The 24,804-nt window shown below is 54.0% G+C and overlaps 6 protein-coding genes across 6 annotated transcripts; 1 reads left to right on the forward strand and 5 right to left on the reverse strand.

The window, feature by feature from the left end:
- Positions 1-1,018: 1,018 nt before the first annotated feature.
- B0T15DRAFT_391055 (uncharacterized protein) lies at positions 1,019-2,518 on the forward strand (the record flags this gene model as incomplete). Its single annotated transcript, XM_062864566.1, has 2 exons — positions 1,019-2,109; positions 2,206-2,518. 2 exons carry the CDS (start codon positions 1,019-1,021, stop codon positions 2,516-2,518), a joined length of 1,404 nt encoding a protein of 467 aa, XP_062723530.1.
- A 1,325-nt stretch (positions 2,519-3,843) lies between these two features.
- On the reverse strand, positions 3,844-8,395 carry B0T15DRAFT_490355 (uncharacterized protein; the record flags this gene model as incomplete). Its single annotated transcript, XM_062866672.1, has 5 exons — positions 3,844-5,792; positions 6,638-7,761; positions 7,853-7,992; positions 8,051-8,162; positions 8,223-8,395. 5 exons carry the CDS (start codon positions 8,393-8,395, stop codon positions 3,844-3,846), a joined length of 3,498 nt encoding a protein of 1,165 aa, XP_062723531.1.
- Positions 8,396-8,991: 596 nt separating this feature from the next.
- B0T15DRAFT_522466 (amino acid permease-domain-containing protein) lies at positions 8,992-11,370 on the reverse strand. Its single transcript, XM_062868633.1, has 3 exons — positions 10,232-11,370; positions 9,566-10,155; positions 8,992-9,495 (listed from the first exon to the last, which is right to left on the reverse strand). The coding sequence occupies exons 1-3, from the start codon at positions 11,019-11,021 to the stop codon at positions 9,205-9,207; spliced, it is 1,671 nt and encodes a 556-aa protein (XP_062723532.1). The 5' UTR covers positions 11,022-11,370; the 3' UTR covers positions 8,992-9,204.
- Positions 11,371-17,151: 5,781 nt separating this feature from the next.
- Positions 17,152-18,848, reverse strand: B0T15DRAFT_549545 (uncharacterized protein; the record flags this gene model as incomplete). The annotated part of the gene is made up of 4 exons (XM_062870221.1): positions 17,152-17,363; positions 17,731-18,109; positions 18,146-18,262; positions 18,363-18,848. The coding sequence occupies 4 exons, from the start codon at positions 18,846-18,848 to the stop codon at positions 17,152-17,154; spliced, it is 1,194 nt and encodes a 397-aa protein (XP_062723533.1).
- A 1,660-nt stretch (positions 18,849-20,508) lies between these two features.
- B0T15DRAFT_565239 (siderophore iron transporter mirB) lies at positions 20,509-22,718 on the reverse strand (the record flags this gene model as incomplete). Its single annotated transcript, XM_062870665.1, has 3 exons — positions 20,509-21,846; positions 21,896-22,607; positions 22,650-22,718. 3 exons carry the CDS (start codon positions 22,716-22,718, stop codon positions 20,915-20,917), a joined length of 1,713 nt encoding a protein of 570 aa, XP_062723534.1. The 3' UTR covers positions 20,509-20,914.
- Positions 22,719-24,044: 1,326 nt separating this feature from the next.
- Positions 24,045-24,377, reverse strand: B0T15DRAFT_490361 (transcriptional activator of glycolytic enzymes-domain-containing protein; the record flags this gene model as incomplete). Its single annotated transcript, XM_062866673.1, has 1 exon — positions 24,045-24,377. One exon carries the CDS (start codon positions 24,375-24,377, stop codon positions 24,045-24,047), a length of 333 nt encoding a protein of 110 aa, XP_062723535.1.
- Positions 24,378-24,804: the final 427 nt, after the last annotated feature.

Raw genomic sequence — 24,804 nt, forward strand, 5'->3', positions numbered from 1 at the left:
CACAGCTCCTCCACCGACGATAAACTCTCGCTGCGGATTGTGAGACATGTATGTATGGCGGTGCTCAGTGTTACCATAATGTCAGATGACAGAAAGTATATTTCAGTGCCCGTTTGCGCTCAACCCTAGACGCTACTTGGTAATAACTTGTCCCCCCTTTAGTCTTCGGGCAACTACCATACTGTTAGAGTTGTGTGGCTGGCAAAGCTTAACTAGTAATTGCTGATAGTAACAGTGAGCGCAGTATCGTCCGTCTGACACAGTGATAACTGTGACATTGGCATCGGAAACCCTGCCTATTGGTAGTGTAAGTTCGGTTCCGTCCGCTCCGGTGTGGCTACGCCTGCAACTAGGATTGGACGAGAGAAGAGAAAGGGGAGAGAGCCTTTCACCTTCTGGCCTGCATGTGAATACGGGCGCACCACGATCGACTCTCCTCATCCTACTAACAGACATTCCGTCAAGAGCAAAACTTGTAGAAGCACTGCATCAACTGCGTCTTGGCGTTGGCCAAGACATTCAACGGTATTTCCAAGCTTCATGGCGATCATCGATTCTCGTGGCCAAGCTTCGCCAAGATAAGACAAGCACTTCGGAGCCCGTCTTGGCCGTCCTCGGCCCGACGGAACCCAGTCCTGCAGTACCACAGTATGGCAGCGAAAAATCCATCAGCTCGCCTCATTCACCTGCCCTCCTTCGCCTGCAACTTCCCCCTTGGTTTAGTTCTCCCGATTGCATGGCCTGGTTGAGCAGGGTACGCAGGCTGGAGGCTCTGGAGAAGTGCAGCACTGCAGGGTTCCTTGTGAGTGATTGCGAAATCCATGCCCCTGTAAAACGGGACACAAGTGCCACCACACCACCTTTAAGTTATTACCTAGGTCACTTTCCCATCTTCGGCTCCCCTCGATTTGATCCTCCCGAGTCCCACATTCCATTATTCACCTTTTTTTTCTAGCGCAGAGTCATTGATCGCCCCCCCGGCCTACACCACCTTGCCTCAGCATCTCAGATCAATCAGATGCCACCCATCGCTAGCACGGGCTGCGCCGACGGCGTTGCTTTGTCGCTGAGGCTGTCCTGCGACCGTTGCCGCGCGCAAAAACTCAAGTGCTCGGTGCCGGCGGGATCTCAGGCCTGCCAGCGGTGTAAGCGGGCCAAAGCCCCGTGTGTTTTTGGGCGGCGGACGCCGTGCAAGCGCAGACGACGCAAGAAAGGATGCGGTGATGGTGATGGTGATGGAGGAGCAGGGTCCACAAGTCCGCAGCAGATACCCCAACAACAAGTGTGCTCGCCCGCGCAGCAATGGTCCGTTACTACGCCCGCAGGCCTCGCCACTCCGCCATCGCCTGTTGCATTGATGTCAGGACCCAGAGTATCGGGATTCACGCTAGACAGAGAGCTAGATGCGCCAACAATGGCATTTGTTGAGCCGCTGGCAGGACTGCCAGGTACAATGTCCGAGGTGGACGCGGGTTTCTTTGTTGACGGACCAGCCACGTGGAATTGCCTAAGTCCCGGGTTACAGCGCCTCCCCCCGGACACGTCTGGTCGCGGCAGCAGCAGTACGGATACTGTGGGCTACGAACGGGGCTGGTTGCAGTCCGGCTGGCCCCTGGGCGAATCAGCCATGCTCGAGTTCGGCCAGTCCGATCTCGCACTGTGGTCGCAGCAGCCCGAGGTCACACCCATCAACGTTAACGTTACTAGTACGGCACACAGCCTGTTGGCAGCCACTGGTGCGTCCGACGGCAGGAGGAAAACCGGGAATAATTCCGCTGCCGCCGTAGCCGGCCAGGGGCTCATACAGCTGGTGTCGGAGATCCAGCACCAGCTCCGGCAGCTGGAAGAGGGTCCGTGGCACACAGATAGCGCGTCTAGCCTTGATGACTACCCCGTTGGCACCGTGCTCGCGCTGGCGAAGCAGTTCAGTGCTCTGGCCGGTTCCATCCTCGGCTGCATGGGCAGGGAGCAGCAGCAGCAAACGGCGAACGATGATGCTACGCCGACAGTGCTGCTGGTCATGTGCGGCTACATGTGGCTGGTGCGCATTTACGCCGTCGTTCTAGGCCACTTTCAGAGGCACCTCGACCACATGCCGGCCAATCAGCCGTTTCAGCTTGGAAGTTCATCCTCGACGGGAGGAGCCCGCAGCAGCAGCGTCTACGGCACCCTGACTCCGATTGAGGGTACATGTACTTGTACCAGCGATAACGCCGCCGCCCCCTGCATTCCTTCTGCTTCCTCCCCCCACGCCCTGCGACTGGGCGAGCTCAAATGTGCAGACGCCACGCTCGGTCTGCAGCAGATTCACACGGCAGTCTGCATGCTCCTGGACGCGCTGCACGACATTGAGAGCCATCTGGGGTGTGCGGGGGCTGTGGGTCGCGACATGGCCGTGGCCCTGCTGCTCAAGTCAGGCAAGTCCCCGGAGGATTCGGATGCTAGCTCGTCGGGTGGCTTGTTGGCTAGGAAGGCAACTGCGGTCAAGGAGCTGCTGCGGCGGAAGATGGGTCTTTGAGAGAGACGGCAGTCTTCCATTCATATTTTATATTTTTATTTTGCCAATGACGATTCGACACGAAACAACATGGATAGACATGGGACATCAATGATGACAATTGTAACGATGGGTTTCTTCCAGTGCGGTGGGCATCAACGCGGTTCCACGGACATGACCAACGCAGGGGGCCGCTTCAACAGCGTACCTAGACCCATTTCTACAGCAGCTGTCTTGCTGGACGCATTTGTATGTATGGTCTAGCATTACCTGCAGGTGCAGACTGCCGGGGGGTCAGAAGGCTCTGGTAGACAGGGGATTAACCAAGGCCGGAGAGGTGGTCCCGCGGGCGGAGACGGACAAATACTCTTGCTGGGCCGGAGTGTTTCGGGATGTTTCGGCCAGCGCTGCAAGATGGCCCAACGGTAGTACAATGTGCCCGGTGCATTCTCAATGATGTTTGCAGTTCTTGTTGCCCATTTCAAAGTAGTCCTTCGTAGCTAAAACAATGATACGTGAAGAGGGGCGAGGAGAAGGGGGATAAGTGCGGTATAGCAAAAGAGGGGCACGGTTTCTTACAATACCGGTTAAGGACACAAGCAATTCTGGCCGCAGCCACGACACAAACGGTCCTTATCAGGGACCTTGGCGGCAGCACCGTCCTATCCAACTCGACTCCAATACAACAGGAACTGCTCCTCGACCCCCTGATCACCATCACCGTCAAGGCCATTTCCCTCAACTCAGCTGACGCTCTCGTCTCCTACCACAGTTGGCTAGCCCAGCGTTGCCACCCCCCCGAGGCGCAAGCAAGGCACAGGCCGCATAGCGGAAGGAGAGAATGATCTTGCCGAGGGGCGTTGGGCAGCATCAGATGCGGGCCGTCCAGCACTACCGCTGGCGATACCCTCGCACCACCCGATGATGTTGGGTGGTCTCTGGACGATCGGTTATAGCTAACCAGCAACCATCGGTGCCAAGATGGCTCGCCCGGACGGCCTGGTCATCGACATCGACGGCGGCGCGTCCTTCAACGACAGTTCAACGATGGATTCAAGATTATTATTCTCGACAACAAGGAACAGGGCACATGTTCTACAAGGACCGCCATGCACACACGCATCACGTCAAGCCGGATCTCATGAAGCTGGCCGACTACATGGGCATCTGGCACCGGCATTGCGTCCACGTTCCTGACAAGCTCTTGGGAAGCCTCCAGTTGCTGATCAACACTGATGGAATGGAGGTGACTAATGAGAAGGTATGGACAACTTGCATATATCATTACTATCTTGACTACTAGTACCTAGGTAAGTAGTACTAGCCCATTACTAGTACTACTAGTATCAGTGCGGCACTGGAGCATACTGATATTCCTGTGATCCCCACCCAACCATACTAGTAGTAGTAACAGCCGGCGCCATAGCTTCCTTGGGTGGTTCTGCCTGGAAATATTGATAATATGCCGGGACCGCGGGCGTAACGGGGGGCTCAAGGAGGTACACCGGCCTCCCGTCTATCACAACATAGTTGCCCTCGCCGTGGACTACTATATCCACATGCGGAGGAACCTTCATGTAAAACCCGTTTGATTCGGCCGTGCCCCGGTACAGCGTAGTATGCACAACACTCTGGAGGAAGCTCTTGGACCAGCCGTAGTCGGCCCAACGCGTCAGCGCACCCAAGGCGGCCAACGCCAGGACGGCGGCCAGGACGCTTAGAAACAGCTGCAGGCCGCTCATGGCCGCGATCAGGTGCTGGACGGTGACGCCGACCAGGGCCGGGTCGACGCTGACGGCAAAGGCCCGCGCCACGAGCAGGTCCAGCATCGTCGGCAGGTTGTCCCACACCCATTCCATGACCTGCTGGTCCATGGACGCGGCGCTGGCGTTGGACCGACCGTCGCCGAGGCCGTACAGGATCATGACGGCGGCCGTGTCCACGGTGCCGTAGAACCTGGCGCCCTCAGTCGACAGCGTGCCGCCGGCGCAGTTGGTCTGCGTGACCTTGCCGCCGTACGCCTCGTTCATGAACGGCTGGTCGCATTCCCGCAGCGGGCCGGGCGAGCTTTTGATGTCCTCGGACCGGATGAGCGTGATGTTGGTCGAGGTGATGTGGAGGAGGGAGAAGATCTCCGACCCGTCGTCCTGCACGACGGGCGTGTAATAGGACCACGAGTTCTGGATGACGGTGTTGTTCTGGTTGTCGGCCACGGTGAAGCCGAAGTTGTAGCTCATCCGCTGCTTCTGCGCGCTGAGTATGTCGCCGATGATGCGGCCCAGCAGAGGATGGGCCCTCTCGGTCGCGTTGGTCCCCGCCGCACGGCGCACCAAGTCGTCCACCTCGGCCGGGACGAACATGACGCCCGGGTTCGTCAGCATGGTGGCGCGGAAGAAGGTCTCGACGAAGGTGTGCCGCCTCGTGCCCTTCGTGACGGTGAAGACCTGCATCATGACCGCCGTTCCGCCGCCTCGGCCGTACGACGCCCACACGTTGTCGACGCGGTTCGGCCGGATGTACTGCGAGTCGTTGAACGACGACTTGTCGTCCCAGTGCACCTCGGGCCGCCCCAGGATGCCCTCGACTAGGTCGTTCGCGAAGGCGTTGTGGAAGGTACAGTTCCACACGCCGACCCCTTCGTCGAACACTATGCACCCCAAGGGGAACTCGTGGCCATCCATCACTCCCGCGCTGGGCCACGCAACCAAACTGTCGGCCGACACGGAGAAGCCCTCCTCGTCCAGCCAGATTCTCGCCCCGACGCCTTTGCTTTGCGTCGCTGCGGTGACTTCGCGCGTGCCCCTATTTGCGTCCCCGGCTAACGAGATGTTGAGTCCTGGCTTGAAGAGGTCGGCCCCCACGTTCTGGTGCAGACTCTTGTTGGCTTGGTTTAGCGTGTTGCGGTCAAGCTGCAGCTGAACGACATAGGGTGCATCGGGATTGCGCGCGTACTGGTGCTCGGCTAGCGTCGAGTGGGATGCCCGGAATATGTACCCCGGAGAGTCCAACGCCCACAGGAGGGTACCGTAGAGAGACGCGGCCAAGTGGAGCATGGTGTAGAGGAACACCAGGACGGCGCCGCGCGAGAGGCCCCGCGACTTCATAAACAAGAATCGCTGGATGTGGTCCTCGGCGAACATGAGATACGAAGTGAACTGCCCGGACCGCGCCGCCGCGAGGGAGGCAAACTTGAAGATGAACAGCCCCATGAGGAGCTCGGCACACCGGAAGATGATGGACTTGACGGCATTGTGTGCGACCGGTATCGAAGACGATAGGAAGGTGGACGTGGAATCTATCAACGCCATCGTCCAGATGAATCCGTCTCTCCAAGTCCCATGGCAGTTGGGAGAGGACGTATTGCGGGACAAGCGGTAGTGCACAAGTGCAGCGATTCGGTTCCCTCTTCTCACTATTTTCTAGCTAACCATTTCCGGGGTTATACCTTATAGTTAGGTGTTCTAACGCTGTTCTGCCCTGCCCTGCCACGGGAGGCTCGCATCAGCTGTGCAGGCGGCTGAAGAACTATCGATTGACTATGCTGTTTCTGCATTAGTTGCGTCCTCCCACTTATCCTTTTTCGGCCGTTGTTGTCGACCCGACCAGTCGCCCCCCAAAAGCGACCCAGTGGCGTAGATAATGTGCTGGCGCTCGCCAAGCTCAGATAACAAGGTGCTGATGAGCGGGGAGGGCCCGGTGACCCGCCGGCAACTGCGGAAGCACTAGATGGACCTGCTAAGGCGGCCGATCCAGCTAGCCGCCAAGGGCGCTTAGCCGGATGCGTGAGCTCCAGCCTCACGAGGTATATGCGGTAGTAGTGAATCAGAAGAGGAGATAGACGGATATTTAGACCGAAGATGTGAATGTCCAACAGCAGACGCCAGCCGTTCCCTTCAGCGTCTGAGAAGAAGTACAGTACCATAGTACCAGGCAAATTCCGTTGCCCGGAAGTTAGGGAAAATTATTAGTAGGGTATCTATGTTGCATGTTGTTCGAGAGAGGACGGTTAGAGCATACATTCAGCTACCGCAACCACTAGTTGCAGCCACGGCTATGCACTGGCACTCAGCCATTACTATATGCGCCGATCCACTGTTTGCTACCACCACCCGCCTCCCCAACGTCTCCCATCACACTCACACCAACGCCTCAGCTCTCTGCCGCGTTCTGGCTCCTCGGAAACCTTGAAGATAGATATCGGCTCGGCCTTTTTGCCATACTCATGCAGATCAAAGGCGCCCTTTGTGGTCAACCCAGTGTTGTCAAAGTCGAGATAGCCAATGTGCTTGTTCTCATCGTCGTCCAGAGGATACGCGTCAACCTCGTTGCAAACGAACTGAAAGGAAACGCGATTGGCATGAGCTGCCTCCTCCTTCAGGCCCGTCAACATCTGTCGCTTGGCCCTGGCGGCCTGCACTCCCCATGGGTCGGCGATGTCTCCGAGCGAGCGCTTCTCCCCAGTTAGCTTCGCCTGGAGCCTGTTGCCTGTAGAGTCTCTTCCGCCGCCATCGTCATCATCATCAGATATCTCCGGCTCGCTGTACTCGCTGTGCTTAGGTTGCTCCTCCCTTAGTAGCTCAACGGATCGCTTGGACATCCCGAGCAGCCTAATCCCTTCAATAAACCTAAAGTTGAAATACACTTTGGCTCCGTAACAACTCTCGGGCGGGAAGATGTTGATCCTCATGAGGTTGCTGTCATCGTCGTGGTTATTGTGAGACCATGCTTCCTCCGTGCCGCCATCCCACCGCACAAGGTACAATCCAGGGAGGTGTTGGAGGCTCAGCGGTCTGGGCCGTCCTTGTGCTTTCGCAACAAGCTTGTAATGTCCCTTGAGCTGACGATCCCATCTCGCCTTCCTCTCTGCCTCGGTCTTCTCTTGCACCGCCCGTTCCCTGGCTTCTGCCTCTTCCTCGCACCGTCGGATCTCGTCCCTTAGCCGCGTGGTCTCTGCGGCGACATTTGCGGCGTCCCAACCAATGATAGCCCTCGGATAGACTTCTTCCATGGGAATACCCGATGCCCTTGACATGATCTCTTCCGGAATATCCCGCCTTTCACGCCGGGCTCGGTCGAGTGTTATCGGTGCTGAAGGCCGAGGGTTAGGTGCGGTGGCCATGTCGTCCAGGTCGATGCCAAGACGCCTCTTCAGAAAAAGCTTCAAATCGACGTTCGCCTGCGCGCTGTGGATCTCCTCGTTCTTTTTATAGAACGATTCAAGCCTTGCAATCTCGTTCTCGATGCCCTTTGTGCATCGTCTCCTCCTAGCCGACCAGCACCGTCGACCAGTTCTTTACGATGGCGAGACCCGGGACCGCCGCCACCGCCTCAACCAGCTCCTCTTGGTTATTCTACGAGCTGAATGAGAGCGGCTCCTTTGTCTTCTCCTTATTTGGACGTCCTTGACCATCCAGAAAGTACTTGGCCACGAAGCGGGGCGGGTCTGTGTTGCCCTCCTTGGCATAGCCGCCCACGATCTCTGCAAACATCTTATCCTTATACGCTTGAGCGCTTCGTCATATTCCCATATTCCCTCCGAAGACGATCGCGCACCGCGGCAATCGATGGGGCGAGCGCAGCGCACTTCCCCGCCTTTAGTGCCTTTTCAAGGATGTTCATCAGGTCAGGAACAGTAGCCGACCTGTTGAAGGGGATCCCGTAGAAACTGAGCTATGCGGTGAGCCATCGCTTCGGCGTATTTTCTCTGAGTACCCCCGAGAGAAACATGCGGAGCTCCTGGGGTGTGGCCTGCTTAATGCCGTCCATCTTGAAGACATCGGGACTGTCGTTATAGGAGTAGGAAGTCTTCGCGCCATAGCTGAAGGGAGGAGATATGACCGGATCAGGCGCAATCGGCACGCCCCATCCTTTCAAGAAGCGGAATTTTCGCAGCGCCATCTTTTGTCGATGGCGAATGGTGTTTTGTGACTGCTCGATTGCTGACTTTTGAGTCGGTTGCCCCGAGAGATCGTTGGAACTTATCGATTAATTTTAAATGCAAATCCTCGTCCCGTAAAAGTCCAGACCAAAGCCCCCCTGGGTTGATCGGCGCCGAAGCTCGATCTCAGGTTTCGGTCATAGATAGGTAAGGTAGTTGTTGGAAGGTGCAAGACACACCAGGGTTTAAAGGGAACTTTTGGGGGTAACGTTACTGGAGAACCAATTCTCTAACCAACTTACCACCAACCAGTCCACACAATTCAACCACTTCTTACCCAAGTTCTTCATAGTGTAATCCATTACACACTTTCTACTTCACTTAGTAGGAGCGTGTAACTTACCCACGGTTCACGGGTGCTTTACTGTTACCACCGAGCATTCACGTACTGACGCACGTAATCTGTACATTACGTCTGATGCGTGTAACCGTTACCGTATTTGACACTAGTACCCTGTGAAATGGAGCGGCTAACCCTGATAATAACAGCCCAGAACATAATTGAGACGTTAGCATACGGTAATGATACGTTAGAAACCCATAACCCCCTGAAATTGCATCGTGCTCGGGTTCGTGGGTAAGGGATATCGTCGGCGCCACAAAACAACCGCCAGATCTTCCTTTTGCACAGCACACAGAGAGTGAAGATGACATTCATTTTCTTACCTGCCAACATTGTTATCTCGTCTGTTTCCACTCTATTTCTGCTTCTATCGCACAACCTCTCACTTTGAAGATCTGCGAGACTGCAACCCTCCTGCCCTTTATTCTACTTGCGCATGACATCCGAGTCCTCCGCCGGCCCTCCAACCTGCTTTTCAGCAGTCCCGAGCTGAGGTTGTGAGGGGTCCATACCCGTTACTTTGCCCTCCAACATGGCATAGACATCCACCTTCGGTCCCACGTAATGTTTGCGGCCATCCACCACCCAGGTCGTACACGAAATGAGCAAAATCACGCCGAATGCGACGACACAGTAGTTCATGTTGTCCGGCGTAACCGGCAGAACTGGCGGGAACACGAAGAGCACAGTCGTGAGGATCGTCCAGGCGATGCCAACCTGAAGAGACAGGTTATCAGCGACTCAACCCTGACCGAGTTAGGGTAGGTAGGCTTCAGTCAAAACATACCAGATTGCAGGTCCATCCGAGCCATCCAGGCAGCTTGAACAACCTCGTGGACGGCAACAAGGCGCGCCCTCTCAAGACGTTGATACTCGGCGGGATGGCGTACGTAACACCCAACGCGACAACCGAGGCCGAGGTGATGGCGTTGAACGTGCTGGTCGACCCGAGCAGGATACAGCCAAACACAACGACCCAGCCGGCCGTCCACAGCAGCGCATTGAGCGGCACGTCGAGCGAGGGGTGGACCTTGGCAAAGACGGAGCTGAAGGGCATGCCGCGGTCTCGCGCGAACGCATAGCTCATGCGGCTGCTGGTGGTCATGAGCGTCGTGGTGGTGAAGAGCATGCAGACCAGCGGGAACATGAGCAGGCATGTGCTGCCTGCGCGGCTGTTGGTGGCATCCATGAAAATCTGGAGCAGCGGCCCCGCTGACGCGTCGATGGCGGCCTCGATGTCGGCCACGACGAAGAGAAGGCAGCTGAGGAAGACGAAGCCCGTGAACATGCCGATACCGATGCAGTACAGCATGATGCGCGGCCCTTGCACCTGCGCCCTCGGGATTTCCTCAATCATATGCACCGTCGCATCGAAGCCTAATGACACAAGACATGTTAGTGCTTCTTCCACCTGATACGAGAGAAAGAACGAAGTGAGGGCCAGCAAACAAACCTGCCAAGCCAAACGCCCCCTGCAGCAAGCCCAGAAGCCATGCCACGCCATCGGGCCATCCCGTCTCATTGAGGAAGTTGCCATAGACAAACCTGCCGCTCTGGTAGTTCGGCGACGCGCAGGCCAGCACGGTGATGCTGATGACAACAAAACCCAGCAGCGACCAGATAAACGCCGCCTTGGTGAAGTACGGCAGCAGACGCGTGAGGAAGGCGTTGACGACCAACGCGAACAGCGTAAACCCGATGTAGATCAGGAACTGGTGCCACGCCTCGGCCTCATAGCTCGGGTTGAACAGCGCAATCACGTTGACCACAAACGTGCTGCCCAACAACGGACCCGTCGCGCTCAGGGCAACCCAGCCCGCCATGTTGATCCAGCCCGTGCAGTAGCTGATCCCGCGACTCCATCTCTTCCACGACACAATCGCCGCCCAGTGGTACTGGCCCCCCGCCGTCGGGTATGCCGACAGAAACTCGGCCAGCGACGCCGCCAGACAAAGGTTGCATATCCCCGCGACAATCAGGCCCCAGATGACGGAGCTGGCGCCACCGGAGGGCAGCGCGAGCGAGATGGATGCGGCCAGGGCGGTCCACGTGTTGAGGATGGCAAAGGCGAGCCCGAGCATCGACACCATGGAGAAGTTGCGCTTGAGCTCCTGCTTGTGCCCGAGCCGCTCGAGCGCCGCGGCATCTTCCTCGGCACTGTGGCTGCGCGTGCTGAGCCGCTGCGCTTGCGCTTCCGCCTCGGGTACGTCTCCCGCCGCGGCCGTTTTCCTGTGTCGCTGCATCGTGTTCTAGGGGTCGTGATGGTGTGAATGCCAAGGGCCAAGGCCGGAGTGTGGCTGGTCTTGGAAGTCTTGGGATGGCGGGACAAATGCGATATTTACGTGGTGTGGGCTGTTATCATGGCGGCTCGTTGCACCTGCGTCATGTGGGATCCTGGGTGTAACGGATCTAGCCAATTCCCTGAATCGGAGGAGCCGATCCCTGATACTTCCTGGGGTATCACGGGGCTTCCCCGCATATGACTGGGGTAGCACACAGGGTATCAGGTCAGCCAAAGCCAATAGCTATCGTCACTAGCCGTTGCGCCGCTGGAACCTTTGGAAAGGCCGAAAGGTGCCGCCGAGAAATCCGGGCTCGCGTTGACATTTCGCTACGAACCATTATCGGCCCCCTGTTGGAGCGGGTTCGTCCTTTCCAAAAATGTCTACCGACTCCGACAGCAGATAAGCACTGATGGCACTTCAGGTAAGAACCGAGACTAACCTTATCTCATTAACCCGCTGTAATCCGAAATGTACCGAGATAAGAATCTGCGGATAGGAATTGTGGTAGGTGCAGCTGAACATGACAATAGAGCGGAATGCACAAGTATTCCGTATCTCTAGTACTGCGGAACTCGCGAACCCGTCAACGTTCGTGGATGTTCCTCTCTGAGTGTCGATTCTGCAGTCTCTCATCGAGCCACTTGTCCACTTCTTCGACGGATCTGATATTGTCCTGGAGACGGGATATATTCCGTAATCTGGTTTGCTAGACCAAATCACCTGTAGCCTCCTCGCTTTCGCAGTCAAGGGCCAGGTTCGCTTCCCGCATAAGGGGCTCGCAGTTTCGCTCCCGCGGATCTGATGTCGACCAGTCCCAAACGAGGGTGATATCATGCCCTGTGCCAACAAGCGCCCTTCGCATCCTCCGTATTTCAGCGAACTCTTCTAGTGGTTTCGACCCCGAGGGGGAGACTGAAGCAACAATGATGGAAACGTGATCCGTAAACAGTCTAACTATTGTCATGCTAGTAGTTAGCGGGCTTCCAGATATAGAGCAGATAATGTCGCCTTCTCGAATGGTCTTCGCCGAAGCCTGGAGAGTCCAGCTCAGAGCTTCTCCGTCAGTGACTACCTCAATTGTGTCACCGTTCCTTGAGCGTTCGACATGGCAGATATAAGCAAGCCCGTGAGCCTTAACAGCCAGCTCCCTCTATGGCAAGTCGTAAGAGATGGTTAAGGGCCAAAGATATGCGTAATAACTCGATGAAAGAGGTCTATCCACGGAATTGTATAGTCTAGAGATGACCCAACCGCATCGTAACCATCTGAGCTCATACCTAGCAACGCGAATACTCTGTTATAATGTTCCGTGGCTTTATGGCGATGGTACATATCGATATGCATTACCAAGGGGAGTAGTTCTGAAGCTAGAGGAACTCCATAGTCCGTCTATCTACCCCGAGTTATCGACCGGTATATTAAGTAGGTTACCGGGGCCAGAGAGTATGGTACCCTCTCTATAGTTAGCTATAAGCATAGGTCTTACTACTCCTTAAATAAGTCCTAGTAGCTTATATCGAGCGAACCTAGTCCCAAACAAAATATATACCCGTTAACTTCGATTTAGTATGACGAATCTCTTGCCCCAATCCTCTAAAAGGGATAACTGAAGGTATCTTGATAACAGGGAGAGGTTCGGTGAAGCCAAAAAGGTTCACAACAATGCTTGCCGCAATGTTTGCACAGTAGATGAGGACTACTGATTGAATTGCTCACTGAGGAAGCTAGCTATCTGAATGAGTGACAGAATGGTAGAACTATATACAGCTTCCTCCATGGTGACTATTGGTGTGCTCCTGATGCTCCCGGTGCTCCCTGGGAGCGATGGGATCAACGGGAGTAGATGGTGATCCCGTCCTGGGAGCGCTCCACTCGGGAGCACCCAAGGTCTCCAACCAATGCTTCCGTAACGATTGGTCCGGGGCGCCCCGCGCTCCAGTGCCGCATGCGTGACTGACCCCTGTTAGCTCAGTTCGTGACATTTAGCCGTACCGAATCCAGACTTGCTACACAGAAAAGGCCGCCTAAAGGACCTATACGAATTATATTAGTACTACCTACTATTGAAGCCGTTAGTGCCCTCTAGGTCTAGGGTAGGTTTGTCTTATCTAATCTTGGCGGAACCATAGTCTCTAAAAAAGTACCAGGATTAACTACTAATTAACATGTATGATAAGCGAGTGGGCAACTTTTTACGCGACGCGCCACCTCTCTCCTCAACATCAACCTTTTTCTACCATTCAACATGCCCGCTACTTTAGATGAAGGCAGGGTAATCTTAGCCCTCCAGGCTCTCCAAAACGACAAAAACCTAAGCGTTTCAACTGTAGCCAAGATCTACAATGTTGCCCGTATGACTTCAACCCAACAACGCGCGGGCCTGCCTGCACGATGCGATACTACGCCTAATTCGAGAAAGCTCACGCGATCAGAAGAGGAGGCTATTGTTCAATACATAATTGAGCTAATTACACGAGGTTTTCCACCACGGTTGTGTAGTGTGGAAGATATGGCCAACCAACTGCTACGTGAACGCGACGTGCCCCCTGTCGGCAAACGCTGGGCATACAACTTCGTCAAACGCCAGCCAAAGCTTCGAACGCGCTAAACACGTAGATACGACTACTAATTCAGTAGGCCTAGATTGGATCAAGCACTTCGATTACCATACAGCGCCCCGGGCAAAGGGCAAGTACCGGTTGTTGATCCTCGACGGCCACGAGAGTCACCACTCGACCGAATTCGAGCACTATTGCCAGCAGAACAACATCATTACGCTCTGCATCCCTCCACATTCCTCGCACTACCTCCAGCCACTCGATGCCGGCTGCTTTGGGCCGCTAAAGCAGGCGTACGGTCGGCAGATCGAGCACCTGATGCGCATGCATATCAACCACGTGAGCAAGCTCGAGTTCCTCTATGCCTTCCGCGAGGCCTTCTTTGCCTCTATGACGGAGAAAAATATACGAGGTGGCTTGGAGGATCACTTGCGGTACAAGATGCAAATGATCTACTAGGCCAGAGAGGCGTGGGTGATGAGGGGATGCAAGAAGCGCAGCCGGGTAGTAGTGGTGCAGGGGAGGGCCGTACGAAGGTTCGGTGCTGTGGTGCGTGCGGCAAGCCTGGCCATAATGCCCGCACTTGCCAGGAGGTTGCGGAAGCATCTAATTCAGTTGTTTCTGATGTAATTGTAGTTGGTTCTCAGTGTTGTTATATTACAATCAAGGATAGTTGTAATAGTCCGGAAGAAAGTTGCCCACTCACTTATCATGCCCACTCGCTTATCATACACGTTATTGCTACACCGAGAACAAGAGCTAGATGACAGGAATGAGCGTACAACCAGACCTTAAGTACTGGAGTACTATAGGCCGTTGGTCCCCTGGGTGAACACGCTGCGGAAAATAGTATTTCCAGGCAGTGGAAGGTGGAAGACGGAGGACAGCGGATTGTATGATCAGATGAGGAGGGTACTTGAGATGCTGAATGTACCCACAATCGCTTGTGTCCCAATGCTCTGTAGCCTGTTGGTAGCCGGCGCGGCCTTCCAATTGCATTCATGCATCCAAATATTGGACGACATAGTCCACCACTGAGGCAACCATAGTTGCGAGCAGCTGCCTGGCCGCAAGTGGAGATAGACACCTGAGGCGCTTCAACTCCATCGCTGTGTCGAACCCTTTAGAGGCTGCCATTGCAATGTGTTCGTTGTACCTGAGCTTGGCATCCATGACCATTCCCTAGTTTGCCTTGTACGAGACACAATCGCCAAGTATAGTAATAACGTGTCCGGTAATATGATGGCAGCAGAGGAGAGGCTGGAACTGCTAAGCGACGCGACCATCGAGGAGCCTGGCTCGTGGGGCCTAGTCGGGGTGAAAGAAAGAGTACTATTAAGATTTCTCAAAACTGTTCTTTGTCGTGGCAAATTTGGTACGGTATAAAGAAATTGCTCCTCTCAGGACCCTTCATTACATAGCAAATCAGCTGACGCATGTATCAATCTGAGATGAATCAAACTTCAAGAACGTCACCCCTCTAGACACATAGCCTAGGGCAATAGTATCGCCATAGATAGCCGCACATGTGGCTCTGTACTCTGTTGGAAACCAGAGAATATTCTTTCCATCTCGCGATATCCACTCCTTGTCGACGACGAAAGCATGATCTATAAGTTTCTGGTCGAAACATATATTGGATAAGTCTGATGCTGGGGCAAGGCTGAAATTTTCATAGTCAGTCTTATCAGAGAACGCTAGACTTCGAAGTCGGTTGGTTTCAAGCCTCTGTTGGTGCACACCTGTCACCACCTCCCAGAGCCGGACTGTGCAATCATCTGCCGACAAGAGCATTTTATCGTCCGACGAGAAAGCGATGGCGTAAACCCAACTGCTGTGGCCCTTGAGTGTCTGTTGGTGCGTCCCCGTCGGTACATCCCAGAGCCGGACTTTGTTATCGTTCGAAGCCGATGCAAGCGTTTTGCTGTCTAGCGAGAAGGCAACGGCCCTGACAGAGCCGCTATAGCCCTCCGGTGTCTGTAGGTGCATGCCCGTCGTTGCATTCCAGAGTCGGATTGTGTGATTGCTTGAAGCTGACGCGAGCATCTTGTCGTCTGGCGAGAAGGCGATGGCGTAGATCCAACTGCTGTGGCCCTTAAGCGTCCGTCAATGCTTGCCCATCGTTGCATTCCAGAGCCGGATCGTATGATCGCCTGAAGCCGATGCAAGCTTCTGGCCGTCCGGCGAGAAGGCGACGGCATAGACAGACTCACTATGACCTTTGAGGTTTTTGTAATTGCCCGTCGTTGTATCCCAGAGCCGGGCTGTATGATCACGCAAAGCCGACGCGAGCGTTTTGCTGTCCAACGAGAAGGCGATGGCGTAGACAGAATCGCTATGACCGTCCAGATTTTGCCGGTGCTCGCCTATTGTTGCATGCCAGAGCCGGATCGTGTGATCGCCTGAAGCCGATGCCAGCGTCTTGCCGTCTGGCGAGAAGGCAACGGCGTTAATGGTATTGCCATAACCCTCGAGCGTCTGTTGATGCGCATCCCAGCGGTCTCTAATACCTGCGACCTCTTTGACAAATGATAGCCTTTCCTTCCATTGCTCAATCTTCACTTTGCTCTTCGTTGGACTAAACATGAGCGCGGAGCCATACGCCTGCATCGGAACCCGGTTTATAATCGACCAGTTGCCAAGTACAAACCTCTCAGCATCTCTCAAGAACTCAAGCCTAGTACTCTTACTAGACTGTAACTAACAGAGTTCAGTATTCGGATACAACCATAACTTAGGCGTTATATACATACCTGAGCGACATGCAGAAGTTTTCGTATCGATAGTATTCCGTCTGAAAGCCGGCCCAGCAGAGACAAGCTCTCAAGCCAGTGGAGGAAATGATCCTTCAAAAAAGTGAACACTTCCCCATTATCCGCTAGCTCTTCCTTCGACGCTCAGAGATGGTCGATCCAGAACACGCAAGAATACCGCATGGCTGCCAACGGATTTGGGTTTGGTGCCTTGATTTCGCCGATTGGGAGTCCAGGATGTTGCAACTTATAGACGTTCCTATATAGCGTCTTGGACACGCCTTCTCGCGACCACGAGAAAATGGTGTGGTGGACGGCTAAAGTGCCCATTGGGAAGATTGTACTGCTTGCTTTCCCGCTTAAGTAGTCCTTAGCCGACTGGTGAATGAAGTAGACTCGGTCGTCTTGAACCGTGAGGAAAGAGCCGTACATGGCTACAATTCCCCTTATGACCTCTTCGTTATCTGAAATCAGAGATGATACTCCGGACAGGACACCTAGTTCCGCTAGGTGAAGCGGACGATATACTAGAGTAACCGTAGAAAGAACATCTCGACAGAGCCTGGGATTCTATCGCTTCAGCCGTTGAATTTGATTCATCATCTGGTCGTAAGCCTCTTCCAAATCTTTCCGTAATTCTTTAAGCACTTGGAATATCTCCCAACTCTTTACAGGTTGAAGCTCCCGAGTAACAAGAGGAACCCACAGAAATGTGCCGTTAGCATTCTGGCGTAAGGTGTTTCAGATGTGATCCCTTTGGTCATGGTCCTGCAGGGATTAGATTTCTGCCACTTTCGAGTCGATGTAAGCATTGACGGCATGAGACATCTGCTCTGCATTCGACTCTGACTCGAGACTAAGCTCTAGTCTCAAGCCACCCAGCTTTAGCTGCTGCTCGATCTCGGGCCTGTCGCGGCTAGAGACGACCCACTTCGCGAGAGATGAAGACGATTCGGAAATGAAAGTTGAGCAGCTGTTGTTGGTCCGCCCTACATTCGTCTAGTACATCAACGATCATTATCTTGTCTGCAAGAATCATGTCTCCTAGCATTCTTGTGAGAATTCGGGACAGGGCAACGCAGGCATTTACATCCTCGAAGAGTAATTTGCCCGCATGGTCGTACTGGTCTTAGACGTAAGAGATGAGATGCGGATGCTGAATAATAAGAAAATATATGAGGCCGCGTAGCACCGCTGCCGCATTATTGCGGCGCGCGTCGGTGCCCTAGCAGAAAAAATAGGCCGGTTGGCCGGTTCGGGTGGATTTCTTATTCAGTTGGTCGATAATGCCGCAAAATAGCATGGTCTTCCCCTTGCCTAGGCCACCCTTAACCCAGAGTAGCTGTTTCTGCGAACCATTTCGCCACGCTACAAAGTCGGGGTAGTCGAGAATCCAGCGATAGGATTCTTCCAGCAGACCTCCTTTCGTACTCTCGATGCGAGCCTTGTCATCTCGAGGGTCCGTAACCCGTAAATTCTTCAGACATTGTCGTTTCTTCTCGTCCTGCAGAGCCAAAAAGATGTCTTGAAGCTTTATCTGCTGGGAATCTGCGGCAATGGAGATGGTTTGAAGGTGATCTTTGATCTGCTCAGTGTTGTATTGTTCAGAATCTTTCCGAACCGCGTCCTCAGCATTTCGAATTTCGTCCAGATTGCCATCCCAGTTGTCAATCCTCAAAATGTTCCTCAGGAAGAATATGGTCCGGTTACGGTAGTATCTGACGACGCTCTTCATCTGATACAAGAGGAGTTTCTAGTAGAGCTGAATAACGTGCTTCTCGAGCTGGTCCCACAGCGCTACAGACGACGTCTCGGCCCTGTTCTCATCGAGATGGAAAACCGCCAAGTTCCAGTACCAATCCATTCTCGACACGACGTAGGTAAGCCCCTGGCGATTGATGCCAGCCTCGCTGATCGGATTCGAGAGATCTGTCGGTTGTTAGCGGACCACGGCTGTAGCCTCAAGGGAATGAGAAAAGGGAACTGACCTCTAGAGCGAAGCAGATGCCGACCCAAGCAACGGCAGCTTCGGGAGAGGCCTGAACAGCCGTGTCTACTATCTGCTTCACGGCATATACGGCTTGCATTCCATCCTGGATCCCTTCCTTGACGGCTGCTTCTTTCGCGGTCCTCTCTAAGCCTGCCCGGACGATCTGCGCCATTTGGCCCCGTCTTCCCTTCTGGGTCTGTTCAATCTCATTTCGCTGAGTCGCCAAGTTCATGGAAGTTGGATCGCGCGTTTTGAGCTCACGCGTGAGAATCTTCTCATACGCCTCGACAGTTTTTGACTCGTTTGTTTTGAGCCCATCGTATGCTTCGTCCCAAAGTCGTTCTTGTAGGCTCCGCGGCGATGTTTCAGGACCGCGAGAGGCCGGCTGGGAAGGAGTCTCGGAAGTAATCACGGAAGTAGTCAAGGCACGCCGGTGCGGAGATGTTTGGTCACACCCTCTCTTGAACTTAGATTTCGACGACATGATTGCCACGGGGATGAGAATAAAGGTCCTCAATGATGACAGCAATGCTTCGTAATTATCTTGTCCTTCAGAGCTTTGCAGTGGCAACAATGGAAGTAAACATGTCCCCTGGCAGCGAGGGGGCTACATATTCATACTAGGATATTCATGGACAGACACTCTTATGGACTTTCTGGAGACCTGGCGGCTATTGTCGGGTGAAAAGCGTCCAGTCAGTTTGACAGCAGGCGTGACATATGAGGAACCGTCTATGTCACGCCTAGCCTGCTGTTCCAGGTCGAGACTCGATCGTGAAAAGAGCAGGCGTGATATATGGAGAACTATCTAGGTCACGCCTAGCCTGCTATTCCAGGTCGAGACTCGATTATAAAAAGAGTAGGCGTGACATATGGAGAGCCGTCTACGTCATACTAGCCTGCTGTTCCAGGTCGAGACTCGATCGTGAAACCTTCCATCAGCCTATGAATATCCGACAAGGCGTATAGGAGCCAGACAGCAGAGGTGATGCCATGACCGCATCCACTTACCGTACACCAGTCAGAATATGCTAACGTTAGTTGAACTAGCTTTCTCTGCCGATGTTGTTCTTTTTGTTGTTCTTAATATCCTTCGTATCCTGAGAGTATGCGATGACCCGCAGCGCCGTTATTAGCCCTTCCAGTGCCGTGGAAAGTGCGGGAAGTGTCGTGTTGAGATAGGCCCTGGACGAGCCTATGCTTGGTTGATGCCACAAGAGGCTTGGTCATGACCAAATATCGCTGACAAGAGTCTACACGCCAAGGGGTTCTTGGAGTGCTCACCTGTTACGTTTGCCAATATATGGTACCGCAAAACTGTAACGGTCCAATCGAGTGTTTCTTAACTGGCTATGGCGACCAGTAATCTAATGCTAAGAAGAAAAGGAAACATCAAGGAGCTGGATGGGGTCGGTATAGCTTGTCTTAGGTGGGCAAGGCCTCTGAGCCCGGACCCTTCACGTAGTCCCCGAAATTATCCCGATAATTGACAGTATGACAATCAGGATTTGTGGTTCCATCTACATACTCGAGCGCAGGCGCATGTAACTACCATCATATTACATTTTCTCCAACCAGAGACTTGCGCAGCGCCAACCAACGGAACTGGTTTCTTGCTTTGCGGTGGCTCCCTGAGAAACGGGTGCTCTTGACGCGTTCATGATGACGACTGCTCGTCACGAGTCAAAAGTTGGCAGCCAGATCTCTCTCAGAACGGAAACAAATGCAATTGGCGAGACCAGCATCCTGAACGCCACCCCCCCCATCATCGCTATCCCAACAGTGTACATAACGAGGTGATCATCATCAGCAGTGACGAGGATAAAACCGGCGAAGCACTCCTCGCAGCATAGACTTAGGCTTCCATCCCACATCTGGCTCCTGTAGGGACACGTAAAGTCAAAACTTGACGACGTCCCGGACCAAACGTTACGCAAGCGTCGGTCAATTAACTACGAAAGCTTCGCACATGTTCTTGACGCCATTCCTGCTACGGAGTGTTAATAGACAGGAATGGTCAGGTGAATCCCGGTGGAGCAGTCCTCCACTTATCACCTCACTCGCCATTGTTCCGGCGACCAATATGATAAATTAAGCTGGTTAAAACCTGAACTTCATAAATGCAGGCGTTCCAACATGAAACCCCTCGAGATACCCTTGCTGGACGCCATCACTAACCCTCGTCGTCCTCCATTGGTAGACTAGAAGTCATAAAAAATCGCCGGTCTCCAGACATACGAAAGTTGTGCTTTCATCCCCCGACCCACCTCTTCCGCTTAGTCTTTAAAAGGACTGACTAGGCGTTCACGAACTGAACGGACCGGCTGCTTGACGGATCCCAGCAGGCAATTTCGCGTCCCAAACCTCGTGGCTAACGAATTCACTGCCTCCTCAAGGCCGCCACTCATCCCGATGCCAAACTCAGAGGAGGCGCCGGCTCAATGGACAAATCTGTCATGCCCGCTTTGAGGTTCGTCGGTTCGGGATTACGGGAGTAAGGTTCTGGCCCGTCCTGATCCAAGAATTGCTGCGCATTTGCTGCGGTGCTGATCATAGCACCCGTCCCTGTACTTGCTGCAACACCGACACCCTGACGTCTCTCCATACGGCAACGGCCGGTATGGCAACCAACAGCACCGCCATGCCCGCGACCACCATACGTCTTTGCGCAGTGCCATAAGCCAGCATGACTGCCTCTCTGACGGGATTGCCGACGGGGTAGCTGAGCTGCAGCTCTAGGCTCTCGTAGATCTCCTTGGCCATGTCCTTCGCGTCGTCTGGCAATAGCCTCAGCAGTTCGGCATGAACAGTGTTGCTCCAAATCGCGCCCGACACCGAGGATCCGACGCCTGCCCCCATGGCACTGGACAGACCTAACAGGGCAAGGAGGGACGCCACCTCGCCGTGCTTGGCGATCGACATGACGGCCATTCGTCCCGTAACGACCAACGTGCCTCCACCGATGGCGATGAGAACCTGGCAAATTATCACGTACGCGATGGGCGTGTAAGGCTGTCTGAAGACGACCATAGAAGCACCGCCCAATAACTGGATGGGCACGGCAATCCATGCGAGCCATCTGAAGCGATCAGTCGCTTTGATGAGCCACCCGACGACGATGGCCCACAGACAACTGCCGATGCTGTACACGTTGTCGACATAGCCGGCCTCCGATACGCTGAGCTGATGAACGACCTGCAGATAGGAGGTATAATACCCATCCCAGCTGAAGTAGGCGATGGATAAGGTAGTAGAGAGGATGCATGCGCCCAAGACGTCGCCAGAAAGCAAGAGCTGGAACGGTAGAAAAGGTTTGTGGGCGTAGTAGCGCTCGTAGAGGAGAAGGACGACGCTGAGTATACTGCCAAGGACAACCATGGCGATAATTCCGGGCGAAGACCACTTGCTGCCGGCCGACCCGGCCAGGGAGAATGGAAGAAGTAAGAGGCTGAAACCCATACCGAGGAGTATGACTCCGACAGCTGGAAACGTTTAGCACGCATTCGTAGATTAAAACATGGCTGAACGCACCATCGAACTCCATTGTGAAATACAAGAAATTTTCAGACCAGGTCCGGTGGCTCTTCACTGCCTTAAGCTCACCCAACCTCTGCGCCTTCCTCGCGTTGCTTTCAAGGATCACATATACCGATACCGCTGTTAACGGCATTACAACAGCAAAGGAAACAAACGCTGTCCGCCATGAGCTGTATTGAAGAAACCATTGCGCCGCAACCGGGCCAGCAAAAGTAGTCGCGATGTACGGCGAGTCTGCGAACGACAGCGCCAATGACCGGTTTTTCAATGACGACGTGTCTGCAACGATAATTTCCAAGATGTAGGTGAATCCACTGAATCCCACACCATGGAGAATTTTGGCTGCCGCGTACGTCTTGACATCTTTACAAAGGGACATAAGGACCAAGCCAAGCGTAGCCAGCGCCGTCATGACGGCGAAGCCCTGCGGTCGACCCCAAGCGTCGATCATCTTGGCAACGGGCAATTTAAGAACACCGCTGAGGATAAAGGAAGTGATGCCGATGGCCGGGATGAGCGAATGTGCCGAGAAGTCGCTGACGACGTAAGGAAGGAGATTCGAAGTAGTTTGTTGCTGGAGAGAGTTGACGAAGAAGTTCAGGAAGATGAAACAGTAGGCCCAAACAAATGCGGAGCTCGTCCAGACGCGATTAATGGCATCTGCCCTCTCGACTCCTGCTTGATCCCCGGAAGCGAGCAAGTCTTTCTTCCGATCTATGTCATCCTGCCTGGTTGCGTTGATAGTGACTTCAGTCGTGCCGTAGTTAACGCTGTTGCCAAGCAGCGGTTCGTCCGCCGTTGCCGCGTCGTTCTGCATCGTATGAGGAGGATGTTGGTATAGCTGGTGAAGAAGTGCAACCCGACTTGCTAGGTTCGATCCATAGCAGCGGATCTTCGCCCGGGTGGCAGGGAGGAGGGGAGGCGGCGTTTTTCATGCCACTCTCAACCATGTCTACAATCAGCTCGTGTCTGGGTCGACTGCCCTAGAAACAGCAAATATAAAGGCGGTAGTTATTCAGGAGTCAAGAAAATGCATTCTGATTGGTGTGGTCATGGTACCACCTGCACAGCTTAGCTCCTATTCGCCTTGTCGGATATATCAATATGCTGATGATGTTCACGATCGAGTCTCGACCTGGAACAGCAGGCTAGTATGACGTAGACGGTTCTCCACATATCACGCCTACTCTTTTCATAATCGAGTCTCGACCTAGAATAGCAGGCTAGGCATGACATAGATAGTTCTCCATATATCACGCCTGCTCTTTTCACGATCGAGTCTCGACCTGGAATAGCAGGCTAGTATGACGTAGACGGTTCTCCATATGTCACGCCTGCTCTTTTTACGATCGAGTCTCGACCTGGAACAGCAGGCTAGTATGACGTAGACGGTTCTCCATATGTCACGCCTACTCTTTTCATAATCGAGTCTCGACCTGGAACAGCAGGCTAGGCGTGACGTAGACGGTTCTTCATATGTCACGCCTGCTGTCAAACTGACTGGACGCTTTACCCGACAATAGCAAGGACATAGTCGGCGCAGTCGTCATCCGAAGGATTCTTGTGGACAGGGTAATGGGCCTTATATTTACAATCCCGTACTTTTTTCTCGGCGATTTGTGGCAGTATTCGAGCTTGTAGCGGGAACTGATATGGCCACAGCGGTGACTCATTTGCTGCCAGATACACATTGCGGTTGAAGAAAAGATAGTCCAGGTAACGTGTGGTTATCTCAGGGCAGTTTTAGTGGGTGATCCGCTGGATGACCCGCAAATAATGGCCCTGCCTCTGAAATAACACTTTTATCTTACCAGGGGCGGCCGCCAGGCCGCCCGAAAAACAGAAAAAAAATGGGATCGCCGGCCATAAAAAGAAAAAAAAGTAGGCGGCGATTTATATATGGTCTAGAGCCATCGCGCAATACGATTTACGAGTTGTGCATCGCTATGGCTATAGAGAAACTCGCGATCAACTGGTTTCCGAGCGGCCTTTTAGGGGCAGTGCGCTATTGAGCGACCTATCCCCAGTAAAATCTTAGTGGACTTTAAGGGGCAGATGCCCACGAGACGGTATCAATACGTATATATCTATCTACAGTATATGGCGAGACGGTCAGAGTAGATTCAGTATTGAAGATTGCTTTTTACGACTTCCGGGTCGCCTTGATGTGCTTTGCAGGGGCATCTAGCGACAGGTTACCGCCCTCCATGCGCTGCTTTTCGACTTCCTGGACCGCGTCCTCTTCCGGCCACCCCCTGGTGCCGGCGAGCCGTACGACCCCATCCATAACGACCTTCCGCATGGAGAAGATCTGCCGCTCGTTACGCGGGCGCCATTGCGAGCCCCACTGCTTCTCCAGCTCGTCAATGGAGGGCATCATAGCGAGCCCGTGGCGCCAAAGCTGATAAAGATCCCCGACCGTACGGAGCGTACGCGGGAACCGGATCTGCGGCGGGCCCTGCTGCGCGACGGTCATAGCCGGTACCTCGAGTACCGCAGGACTCGAGACAGCGGCTACTATGCCTGTTGCCGGCGCCGGAGCAGCTCTATGGTCTGACCGAGAGATTGCGGTAAGCGGAGGTCCCGCCAACGGCGTCGCCGGCCTCTGGCCCGGTAGCTCGGGAGGCGACAGGAGACCCCGTGGCCCTGTCGGCTTACAAGCTGCTCGGTACGGTGCAGCCGCCCACCTGGTGTAAAGGTGGTGACGACTTGGTATTCCATCCGACACATGTCGGCAACCTAGGCCTTCAATAGCTTCACCTCCTGTACTAACTCAAAATGCCTCCTTTCTACCGCCTTCTCGACGGCAAGCTAATAAGCTGTTAGGCTTTTGAGCTTTTCGGAGACCTCAGGGATCACCTTCTCGATGGCTGTACCGCGGTCGTCTTCAAAGCTCTCTTGCG

The sequence above is a fragment of the Chaetomium strumarium genome, assembly GCF_033439665.1.
Source record: "Chaetomium strumarium strain CBS 333.67 chromosome Unknown B0T15scaffold_2, whole genome shotgun sequence".
NCBI lineage: Eukaryota > Fungi > Ascomycota > Sordariomycetes > Sordariales > Chaetomiaceae > Chaetomium > Chaetomium strumarium.

What these genes read in the sequence shown, in the direction of transcription:
- B0T15DRAFT_522466 (XM_062868633.1), bottom strand. Translation starts at nt 11,021, where the DNA reads ATGCAGCGACACAGGAAAACGGCCGCGGCGGGAGACGTACCCGAGGCG. An exon ending in GGGGGCGTTTGGCTTGGCAG is followed by an intron (nt 10,156 to 10,231) that starts GTTTGTTTGCTG and finishes TTGTGTCATTAG; the next exon opens with GCTTCGATGCGACGGTGCAT. An exon ending in TCGGATGGACCTGCAATCTG is followed by an intron (nt 9,496 to 9,565) that starts GTATGTTTTGAC and finishes CTGTCTCTTCAG; the next exon opens with GTTGGCATCGCCTGGACGAT.